The sequence below is a fragment of the Amphimedon queenslandica genome, unplaced genomic scaffold, assembly GCF_000090795.2.
Source record: "Amphimedon queenslandica unplaced genomic scaffold, v1.1 AMPQUscaffold_12769, whole genome shotgun sequence".
In the NCBI taxonomy this organism is placed as follows: Eukaryota; Metazoa; Porifera; class Demospongiae; order Haplosclerida; family Niphatidae; genus Amphimedon; species Amphimedon queenslandica.
This window is the reverse complement of record NW_003546995.1, coordinates 25,155-36,072: the sequence shown is the minus strand read 5'-3', so window position 1 is coordinate 36,072 and position 10,918 is coordinate 25,155. Positions and strand designations below refer to the sequence as shown.

Below are 10,918 nucleotides of genomic sequence, written 5' to 3'. Positions count from 1 at the left end.
TAAACTGTTTCTTCAATTCTCTCCTCATGCAGGCAGTTCACTAACATCAGTGAAAGATTTCTAATTCAGACTTTGGACACGAAACTATTGTCATACCTTTATTATGTTAAGAGTGATCATCATAGAGCCTGTAAGCTCCACACCGATGGTCCTGTGGCACTGGTCAATGGTAATGTAGGATCTTTCTAAAATGAAGCTAAGTTCAAGGCATGTTTTGTTAATTACTTTCTGCATGCCTACTATGCTTATGTATAATATACTATCTACACCTACTATTTTTTAAACACACGTGCATTTACCCATATCAGATACCCACATGTACCTTTATCTCTCCCTCTACTTTTTTCCCTCATTTCCCTATCAATACCAAATGTACTTCTACCATGCCTAGTTGCAATTGACCAATCAGATTGCTTGATTTTAGGTTCATAAATAACTTATTTACCACTGGGAGGTTTGATAAGTAATTTCCTAGGTAATAGGAGGCTTGATAAGTAATTTCTTGGACAGTCAGAGGTTAATAAGTGGCCCGGGAGGTAAAGTTTGACCGGGAGGTTTATAAGTTCGCCTCGGGAAATTACTTGTTAACCTCCTGCTTAAAATAATCATGCTGTTGCTAAGTGTTGCTAAGAAACTAGTTGTTCATTTCACATCTATAAAATCAAATGCATTATCACTATTGTTTTACTATATTTGAATTGTCTGACTCTGTAATTATCTTCCTCCTATTGATTTGTCTACCTCTTTCCAATGCATTAAATCCTTACTCTTTTACACTTCATGGAACCAATTTTTGATAGTTTTAATTCACATAGTTCATCATGTGCACTTTTCACTTTCTCTGTCCTTGTTCATGTTGTTCCTCCTGTTTTTCTTAATTTCTTTCTCTGCTATATTATTTTATTATCTATTTAATTGATTTATTGTATGGCACATGGTGTTAGTCTCTCAACACTCTCTGTTCTAGTGTCTCACACATGACACATCATTTTGTTTTGTGTCACTGTGATGTAAAGTTATTACTATGACGAGCCTTGGCCCAGCCTCTCCTTTTCTTTGCTCCACTAAGTCAATGGCATGATTAGCATTCAGCCTAGTCAGTCAGGCATGACCGTATGGCATCTAGATCCACTCTCTGTTCATTTTCTTCTGTCTTCATTTCGCAGTTGGCAATAGGTTATTATTATTATTGTTATTATTATTATTATTGTGGTAATGAACTCTGTGTATTACCAGATCAACTGATTGATATTGTTAATTTGTTAAAGAAATGTGGCTTCCCTCAGACAAGATGGCATGAGCTGGGACTGACACTAGGGCTTCTCTTAGATACACTCAACACTATTGCAGAAAACTACTCAAAAGTGGAAGATCGTTTTATTGAATGCATTGCCAGATGGTTGCGTAGAGCCGATAATGTTGACAGTAAAGGAGGAGCTACCTTTGGCTCACTATCAGATGCTCTTAAATCTATGAATGAAAATGCTGTAGCTGAAAAGTTAGATCAAGAGAGTAAGTTAATATCATTGATTGTATTAGTATTGTTTGTTTTGTAGGGCGTAATACAGTACTGGCTACAGATATATTTAAGACTCATCGTCTATGCCTCTCTCGGTCTCTCTCTGATCCTGTCAGTGTAGCTATTATGCTTCAAAGAGAGGGTGTCATAACAGGACAAGTATTGGCTAGTGTGGAGTCAGCCAGTCCCTCTGTTTCTAATCAACGTGAAGTCCTGTTAGCTGCCATTATAGTAGCCATTAACAGGAAGTATAGCTTACTACAAACATTCGCTAGTGTGTTGTGCAAGTTCACTGGCAATGTGAAACTAGGAACAGTTATACAAAGAGACTATGGTGAGTCAATTACATTTCACATTACATGAAACAATGATGCTTATACTTTGTTTTTAGACAAATTTTTCAATGACGATACGAAGCTTATTAAGGTTGTTATTCCTGAGGATGATATGATCACTGATACATTAAGTACTGGAACAATTACACCATCACCTACTGCACCTCATGCACCAACTGGTAAAAATTAACAATACTTTGTGTTTTGTTGTTTATTTTATTAGTTGAGATTGCCATTCCTCAATGCATGAGTAATGAATTCACTTCAATACAAATGTCTTATGGTCGAATGTTGTACAATGTTCGCAAAATAATCAAGAACAAGCCACCGCCATTGGAGGACATCAAAGAGTATCTTTGTTGCTGTAGGAGTAGTTATGAACCAAAGCTATCTCTGTGTTCCAATATCACTGAAATTTTACAAGTAGTAGAGAAAGAGTCTTCATTGATTAATATTGAGCTACTTCAATCATTGGTCGAAGAATTCAAAATAAAAAAAGCTAACAAATACATCAAAGAATATAAAGGCATATTAAAAGAGTTTTGTCATATGGTAAAGATTACGCTTTGCTTGAATGAGAAGTTTGAAGCATTAGGAGGTAGTCCTTCTCTTCAATGTGAAACAGTTACATATGTCTTTGACTGGGAACCAGATGAGCACATGCTACAAGATATCAAGCAAATCATTTCCAAGACATCTGGTAAACTAGTGAAAATAAAATATATCAAGAAAGGAAACTCCATCATTGTCACTTGCTCCTTCCCTCACTCTCTTATTGGAGCTCTCATTATAAAATTGAGTGAAAATCTTGAATTATTAATAAAGAATGGTCTAATGAAGCTCACTGTAGGTTACAGTACAATATGGGACAAACAAAAAATACACGTATGTATATCTCTATAATATTACATCATATTATAATGATATACAGGAACCACTGGAACAGCAGGTACAAGGGATAACAGAGCAACCTCAAGTTAAAAAGGTATAAGGATATTTTAAAATTTTTATTAAACTAACTTCTAGAAAGAGAGAGTAGCAAGACTTGAACAGAAAAAAACAGAAGAAGGAAGACCTCGATCAATAGTCATTAATCAAGGCATGGATCAAGGTATAATTAATTTATTACCTGCAATATTACATAATGAACAATTATTTTACATTTTCAGATGGACTGACTCTTGATACATTTCTGACAATAATCAATGCACGATTAGTAATCAAAAGAAGAACAAACAAACAATTGAAATTATCAGTAAGAGGTAAACAAGTAGATTTTACTAATTATTATAATGGAAAATGCACTAGAATTGAGAGTAATGGAAGTTCTGCAGAATCTGTCACCTACACAAAATTTGAGTTCAGGTTAGGATTATTATCACTTTAATGTATAGTTGCAGCAAAGATCAAAGGCCTAACAGTTGTAATAAAACCCACAGAACACTCCCACCAATACCGCAGTGTGATATTATAAATAGCACACTCATTTATTTAATGTGCGGCAGTGTGATATCAGTGATAGCAGAGCACGTGCAATCTTTGCTGGAACTATACACTAAAACAATTAATACATGTGGCGTCGTGTGCTATCTGATTTATCCGCACTCACTTCCGGTCTCGTTGCTAAAATAGCGCACTCGGCCTTCGGCCTTGTGCGCTATTTTTAGCGACTCGACCGGAAGCTCGTGCAGATAAATCAGATAGAACACGCCGCCCCATGTATTAACTATTACTTATCATCATTTTTTGTTATTTATAGCATCATGCAGAATCATAAGAGGAATGAGAATGGAAATAGAGCAACTGCAATTATTATTAACAAATAAAACTGGTACTGAATCATAATGTATGTGTTCTAGTGCATTATAATTATTCTATATTATAGGTTTACTGGATCAGAATGAGCCCTTCACAGATATTAAGAGGGAAATAGCTGAACTACAGGAACAGATATCATTAATGAGTGTACATATACTAAATAAAGGAGAGGAAAATGAAAGTCATAAACATGTTATTGCAGGTATAATATGATTATATATTTTGATAATAATCATAGTGTACTGCAGAATGTATAAAACTGACTGCAACCCTTACATACACTGAAAGTGATGAAGAGACAGATGAAGATGATTATAAACTGACCAATGACGCAATTTTTATTGCTTGTTGTGGATATTATGCCATAGGGGGTGATGAAATATCATTCAGTAAAGGAGAGCAGCTAGAGATATGTAACAAGTTGAGTACATATTATTGGGAAGGAAGGTCCTTGGTATCTGGTGATGAGGGAGTGATTCCTAGTAGTTGTGTTCACTCAATATTTGAGTCACTTCATTTGTTAGAGTTTATACTGTCAGTGGAAGAAGTGTCCCTTCCTATTCTGCAGAAGATAAAGAATGATGCGTCTAGTAATGATGAGAAAGTTTCTCTTTTCTTGGAAATTATCAATGATGATCCTATTATGATTCCTGCCTTGAGACAAGACTGGGAACAGCATGAGGAAGGTAGGATTGGCTATTTTATTTGGTCACTAATTCAGTAGCATGCACACATGTAAAATGCACAAATAGAGGAGAATGGAACCGAACTAACTGATTTTTATGCACCATTACATGTAACTGGTGATAATTTAGCAAGATGTGAGTTTGTATACACATAATACATTGTATAAATATGTGAGGTACGGTATATCTGGTACTTCGTACTCTGACCTTAATTTTGCAAAATGAAAACTTGGCAAAAATAATATCACACATAAAGTTAAATGCAACTCTTAATCACACAAACTGTTTAGATGCATAAATTTTCAAAAAGGAAAAATTTTTGGATCATGTACATACATAGACAATGCATGTACATGAACTAATTCACATATTCAGATATAATCCTTTGGCTTTGTATAATTTGATGGTTTGTATTAGGAGCCACAGTTGGGAGAGTAGAATGGCTCAGTGATGCTGTATACCTTGTTTCTCCATCTCAAGTTCAGTGTCATGAAGTGATTAGCAATATTAATGATAGTAATTCAGAGTTTGATCTCAACTACTCATCTACTAATAGTGCTTTATCTCTACTGTCATCTACTAAACTTTATTCACTAAACCTAAGGAGACTTGGGATATGGTACACTCCATTGCCTAACGATTGTATCCAATACTTGTGTATGCTACTAAACAATAATGAAACAATTCAAGAACTAGTCATCAGATCCCACTCCATTAGTGATAGAGGAGTTACTAATATCTGTGAAGCACTTAAAGACAACTCTACACTTACCTCATTAGATCTTCATGATAATCCTCTCATTACTTCTACAAGTGGACAAGCTCTTGCTCACCTCCTCCTCAACAACTCATCTCTAGCTGAGCTGGATCTACGGAACACTTCATTGTCTACTGACTCATTATTACTACACATTCTCCATTCACTACTAAATAATCAAACAAGAATTAAGCTAGACAAGCGGCACAGAGACACTTGTATAAATACTTATCCTAATTATCACCTCATAAGAGCTAGAATAGACTGGGCCTAATCACAACTTATTATTATTATAATAATCTCTTGATACAAAGAATATTACATCAGCCTCGGTAACCTGAATTCACTCTTTTCTCTCCTGCAGTAGTTATTGCAAGTTTTTTTCTCTATTTATTTATATTTCTGACTCAATGTTACTTTTACCTTAAATGATTACTTTTTTTCAAATTGCCTACCTCATGTCAGCCTTGTTTTTGTTCTCAATATTATTTTTCTCATAAAGTGGTGAAGGCAACAATAAAAAAACTTAGTGAGAAAATAAAAGCAGAACAAAATCATTTACAAGTATAACCAGACTAGCGTCTAGCTTTTTTAGGGATGCCTCCATATATAGCTCATGGTTTATGTACATAAGTATGCAGCACACCACAACCAAGTATACAGCAGTCAATGGTGTGTACTTCCTATTTATGCAACATGTTGCTTGCTCCATTGATTTATCAGTGTTGCATGCAAGTTGTATAGTAAATTGTCGGGCTTATGACTTATATGTATCAAACCTGATCTGCATCAAATTGCTTGCTTCATTACTCACTTTCATCTAGTCTGCCCTGGCAAAACACTGGTATAAGGCTAGCATGATACAAGTCACAGTGAGAATTCAGACACCTAATAACAAGTTGGAGGATGGATGTAAACAGTAAATATCCTTAAAAAATTTTTCAGCTGTACTAAATAAAATGGATAATTATAGACAACATTATCTAGCTAGCACATTAGAATTGTGTCAGTTACATTATCAAAGAGCTTAAGCACAAGGCCAAGCCCTTCATTAAACAGTCAATTACAAGCCCAAGCCCAATTATTACAAAAATTTCTTTTGGGCTCAATTACAAGCTTAAGCTCTTTATCAAATGTATTCAATTCCTTTACAAGCCTTTCACTTAAATGATTAATAAATTACAGGTACATGTAGTTTTGCTGCCATTTTCAGTTTTAGTAATGTGCTCACTGAATACCAGGGCATGGACTACTTTAATTGTCCACACATACACATACTATCTATTGTGTAATATTACTGAAAACGAAGGGATCACTACAGATAAAAAAAACCTATAAGCCCAAGCCTAGGCTCTTTTTTTCTAAAAAGGCTTTAAAGCACTTTCAATTACTGCAAAATCTGGGCTTAAGCCCAAAAGGGTTTGACACATCTCAGAAGCACATCATAAGTTTCACTGTGACATATGCTCATAAACTTTAGTATCAAGTGATGCTTGACATTCTGTTTCATTTTCTTTGCTTAGTTTAGTCTTGTGAAGTTCATATGGTTCACATAGTCTATTTGCATTGCAATATTCTCAGTTCTATAACATCATGAAATGTGTGTATAGACATTAGTAAAATATATAAATGTCAAATGAATGCTAACTTTGTTTGTTTAGTATTAAAAGGATGTTTTGTTCTAAAACACAATAGTGCTTTTCATAGAAATTGTATACAATACCTTATAGCAGTAGATATTACTAATAAGACTGATGGTTAGTAAAATTAAAAATACATCTATGGACACACCAACAGCAGTAGCAACATGATCTGATGCAGTGATTGATGGGATTACTGAGACTGGAATAGCACTACTGATTGACATACATTCACATAAAAGAAGTTGCATTTGTATCTAAAAAAGAAAATATAAAATCAAGTATTGCTATACATACCAATTTCATTTGCAATAGGATCGCTGAAGGGCCTCTTCCAATAGAATTTACTGCAGTAACAACGATATTATAAAAAGTAGGAATTACTGAATCATTTAATATAATATATTGCTCAGTGGTGGGTTGGTATGTGACACTATTCAGTATAGTATATTTAATAATTCTGCCATTTAGCTTGGAACAATGGACCTCATTCCACTCTATCCTGTTACTTTTTGAGTTAAGTACCGTAATAGGAATGTTGGTGACCCTACAGGAACTAATAAAGTAGAAATAGCCATTAACTTTTGTAAGCTGTAATTAAAATACTTGTTGGTTCACTGTGATGGTATAGTTCATACCACTGTACAGACCTATTAAAGTACAGCTGTATGTTGTAGTGGACTGATGAGGAGCAACAAAGACTGTCTCATTCACTGATGATAATTTGGGACATGCAAGATGGAGTATAGGAGATGGTGTAGTATGATGCATAGTTGTCACTACTAGGAATAGTCCAGTTCACTGTAATGCCAGTAGTTGAAATATTAGATACTGAGAGAGTAGTTACTGGGCTCAGAACTATCATTAGGAGAGATATCATGCAGGTGCGCTATATCAATAGTAATTTACTATCAAATTTTAACACTGTACAATGCTATTAACTAAAGGAAGATTTATATTTGAATACACATTGATGACAAAAATAACTGATTGACGAGATTTTAGTACAATTTCATTTTCACTGGTGGATGCTACATTCCTGGTTACACCACCAGTAGTATACTCAATCATATATCCATTAGTTTCAAATAAAGTAGTCCAGTTCACTTTCATACTAGTAGCATTTAATAAAAACCCTCTCAAATTCTTAGGAGCTGGGAAAGAGAAGGACAACAATCTATTACCATTAATTTACAATCATACCAAGTAATATCACAGATTGACTGTAGTTGAATCCTCCAAACAATGCTAGTCTAGTTTATGTGTCATTATTATATTAACTGATCAATTACTGCATATAATGAATAGCCTTAACAGCTGCATCTGTTTCTATGGCTCGTTATGGATATTATTCAATGGAGAGTAACGAAATATCATTCAGTGAGGGAGAGCACCTGGGGATATTAGAGAAGGAGAGTAGTTTTTGGTGGAAAGGAATATCCTTGGTGTCTTATGATAAGGGATACATTCCTAGTAGTTGTGTTTACTCATTGTTGGAGTCACTTCAATTGTTAGAGTTTATACTGTCAGTGGAAGAAGTGTCCCTTCCTATTTTACAGAAAATTAGAAATGATTCATTTAGTAATGACGAGAAAGCTTCTCTTTTCTTGGAGATTATTAATGATGATCATATTATGATACCTGCACTGAGACAAGACAAAGAACAACATGATAATGGTAATAATTGTTTATTGTCAAAGTCTGTCTTGTTATGTACATTCATAGCACAGTAACAAGTTGTGCATTCGTCCAATACAAACTACATGTATGCAATGTACATGTACTATACTTGACATGTAATGTCATTGTCATGTGTTCTCTGTGCATTCATATTAGTACATTAGTAGGGATGCTAATAATTGCTTATAAATTTTAGTTAAAATTTACTCTGTATCAGGGATGGGGCAAAGTACATTGGTACTTGTACTTAAGTACAGTCTTCAGAGTACTTGTACTGTACTTAAGTCCTTTATACATTAACTGCCTGTACTTGTACTTATACTTAAGTACTTAACATAGTACTTATTGGTACTTCAGTACTTAAAAGTACTTTGAAGTACTTTCAAGTACTATAAGTACAATAGCATAATAGTACTGTAAAAACTGTGACACTTGCTACTGTTAAACTGTCACTGCTGAGTAATGGTGTTTGTGGTAATGTGAGAACTCATTATTGTAACTATATTAAGCTTTGAGTGACTGTTATGTCATAGCCCAAAAAAGCCAAATCCTTCTTTAGTTTCATGCCATCAGAGTCTTCTGCAGTTGTGATAGCTGGTTCAGATACTATATCTACTAATGTAGATGCTTATTTGGAAGCACCAGCCCAACCCATTAAAACTAATCCGCTAATGTTTTGGGATAATAATTCAAAAAAATACCTGTTATTGGCAATGCTAGCTAAAGAAATTCTATCTGTACCATCTTCATCTTCTCCAGTTGAGAGACTTTTTAGCATTGCTGGAAAGATATTTAGACCAGAAAGATGTAACTTACGTGACAACAAATTTCAACAATTAATGTTTATTTGTTGCAACAACACACACATAAATTTCTTCAATCAAATAATACTTCACAATTTATTTTACTGTAATCTTTATAGTACTTCACCTGTACTTAAGTACATTTTATTGTACTTGTAAATGTACTTAAGTACTTTTGCTAAAAAGCGTATGTACTTGTATTTGTACTTAAGTACCACTGCAAAGTACTTGTACTTTACTTAAGTACTTCTAAATGTACTTCGCCCCATCCCTGCTCTGTATACACTTAATACTATTACAAAACACACATTCACATAATACTGTCGTCAGTGACAACTACTAGCTGTGTCTACATGTATTTGTTCATGCAAGTTATGTGTTTGTATACACATGATGTAAAGATGCATATGAATAATGTATATGTAATCCTTTGCTTTATATTAGGAGTTACTGGGAGAGTGAACTGGGACAGTGACTGGGTATTCCTTGATTCTCCATCTCCAGTTCAGTGTAATGAAGCATTTGATAATAATCATGAGGAGATTAAGCTTAGCTTCTCATCCACATGTACTAATAGTACAGTATCTCTATTATCATCAACTAAACTTCATACACTACACCTGAGGAGACTTGAGATATGGCGCACTCCATTAACTAATGATTGTATCCAGTACTTGTGTACTCTACTAACTAATAATGAAACAATACAAGAACTAGTCATCAATGGCCACTCTATTAGTGATAGAGGAGTTATTTATGTCTGTCAAGCACTTGAACACAACTCTACACTTACCTTATTAGATCTTTATCGCAATCCTCTTATTACTTCTGCTAGTGAACAAGCTCTTTCTCACCTCCTCTTCAATAACTCATCACTAGTTAAACTGGATCTATGGAGGACTTCATTGTCATCTCACTCAATACTATGTATTCTACAGTCTTTATCAAACAATAATAAGAATTTAACAACACTCACACTAGACAAGCAACATGAGAAGACCTGTATTAATACTATTCCTAGCTATCACCTCATACAAGACAGAGTCCGTTGGTGGTAACTATATAATCACTCTTAATGTGAACTTATTTATAATATTTTCTTGATACAATAATTAGAGCTATTATGCCAAGACAGTTCATCTTCACCAATAAGCAGCCAATCAGAATACATACACTACTTTACATGATAAAAGGTGGACCAGTGACACATTGTATTATCAATAATCTAACCCATGAACATTTCTTGCTGATCTCTCATCAATCTCTCTCTCTCCTTTACCAGGATACTGTAAATTCCTTCTTTTACTGACACACACTCATCTCTCTTTGTTGTCATCATTTCATTCTATTTCCCTCTCCTTTATTTCTACCTCTTTCTCAGCCTTTAATAACTTTTCTCAAGCTGACCTTCCTCCATTTCATGTCAGCAATTAAGTCAGCCTTGTTTCTGGCATTGTTAAAATATACATGTCCATATGTATCTGTCAAAGAGCTTGCAAAAAACGCATTTGAAAAAAGATAATAAAAACACATCTCAGTTTTAAAAATTTTAATATTTTTATATAGTTCAACCAGTAGGTGAAGTCAATATCTTGGTAAAAGGGTGTAGCTTATGATGTAATAATGGACTGTTCTGATGTGATGATGGAACAGATACAGAGCTTTGCAGGTTGCTTGACC

General features: G+C 34.3%; 2 protein-coding genes and 1 long non-coding RNA gene across 3 annotated transcripts; all 3 read left to right on the top strand.

Annotated features, from left to right (window-relative positions):
* Window positions 1–338: 338 nt before the first annotated feature.
* Window positions 339–1,426, top strand: LOC109586831 (uncharacterized). Its single transcript, XR_002187239.1, has 2 exons — window positions 339–1,176; window positions 1,237–1,426. It is a non-coding gene; the product is annotated as an uncharacterized LOC109586831 (long non-coding RNA).
* Window positions 1,427–1,488: 62 nt separating this feature from the next.
* On the top strand, window positions 1,489–5,582 carry LOC109586830 (uncharacterized). Its single transcript, XM_020003050.1, has 12 exons — window positions 1,489–1,512; window positions 1,557–1,853; window positions 1,911–2,033; window positions 2,078–2,739; window positions 2,786–2,839; window positions 2,881–2,965; window positions 3,024–3,116; window positions 3,163–3,219; window positions 3,614–3,685; window positions 3,740–3,874; window positions 3,921–4,358; window positions 4,776–5,582. The coding sequence occupies exons 2-12, from the start codon at window positions 1,646–1,648 to the stop codon at window positions 5,387–5,389; spliced, it is 2,541 nt and encodes an 846-aa protein (XP_019858609.1). The 5' UTR covers window positions 1,489–1,512; window positions 1,557–1,645; the 3' UTR covers window positions 5,390–5,582.
* Window positions 5,583–7,875: 2,293 nt separating this feature from the next.
* Window positions 7,876–10,718, top strand: LOC109586833 (uncharacterized). The gene is made up of 2 exons (XM_020003052.1): window positions 7,876–8,432; window positions 9,683–10,718. Exons 1-2 carry the CDS (start codon window positions 8,087–8,089, stop codon window positions 10,294–10,296), a joined length of 960 nt encoding a protein of 319 aa, XP_019858611.1. The 5' UTR covers window positions 7,876–8,086; the 3' UTR covers window positions 10,297–10,718.
* The last annotated feature ends 200 nt before the right edge of the window (window positions 10,719–10,918 follow it).

What these genes read in the sequence shown, in the direction of transcription:
- LOC109586830 (XM_020003050.1), top strand. Translation starts at nt 1,646, where the DNA reads ATGCTTCAAAGAGAGGGTGTCATAACAGGACAAGTATTGGCTAGTGTG. An exon ending in TGCACCTCATGCACCAACTG is followed by an intron (nt 2,034 to 2,077) that starts GTAAAAATTAAC and finishes TTATTTTATTAG; the next exon opens with TTGAGATTGCCATTCCTCAA. An exon ending in ATTGAAATTATCAGTAAGAG is followed by an intron (nt 3,117 to 3,162) that starts GTAAACAAGTAG and finishes AAAATGCACTAG; the next exon opens with AATTGAGAGTAATGGAAGTT.
- LOC109586833 (XM_020003052.1), top strand. Translation starts at nt 8,087, where the DNA reads ATGGCTCGTTATGGATATTATTCAATGGAGAGTAACGAAATATCATTC. An exon ending in CAAAGAACAACATGATAATG is followed by an intron (nt 8,433 to 9,682) that starts GTAATAATTGTT and finishes GCTTTATATTAG; the next exon opens with GAGTTACTGGGAGAGTGAAC.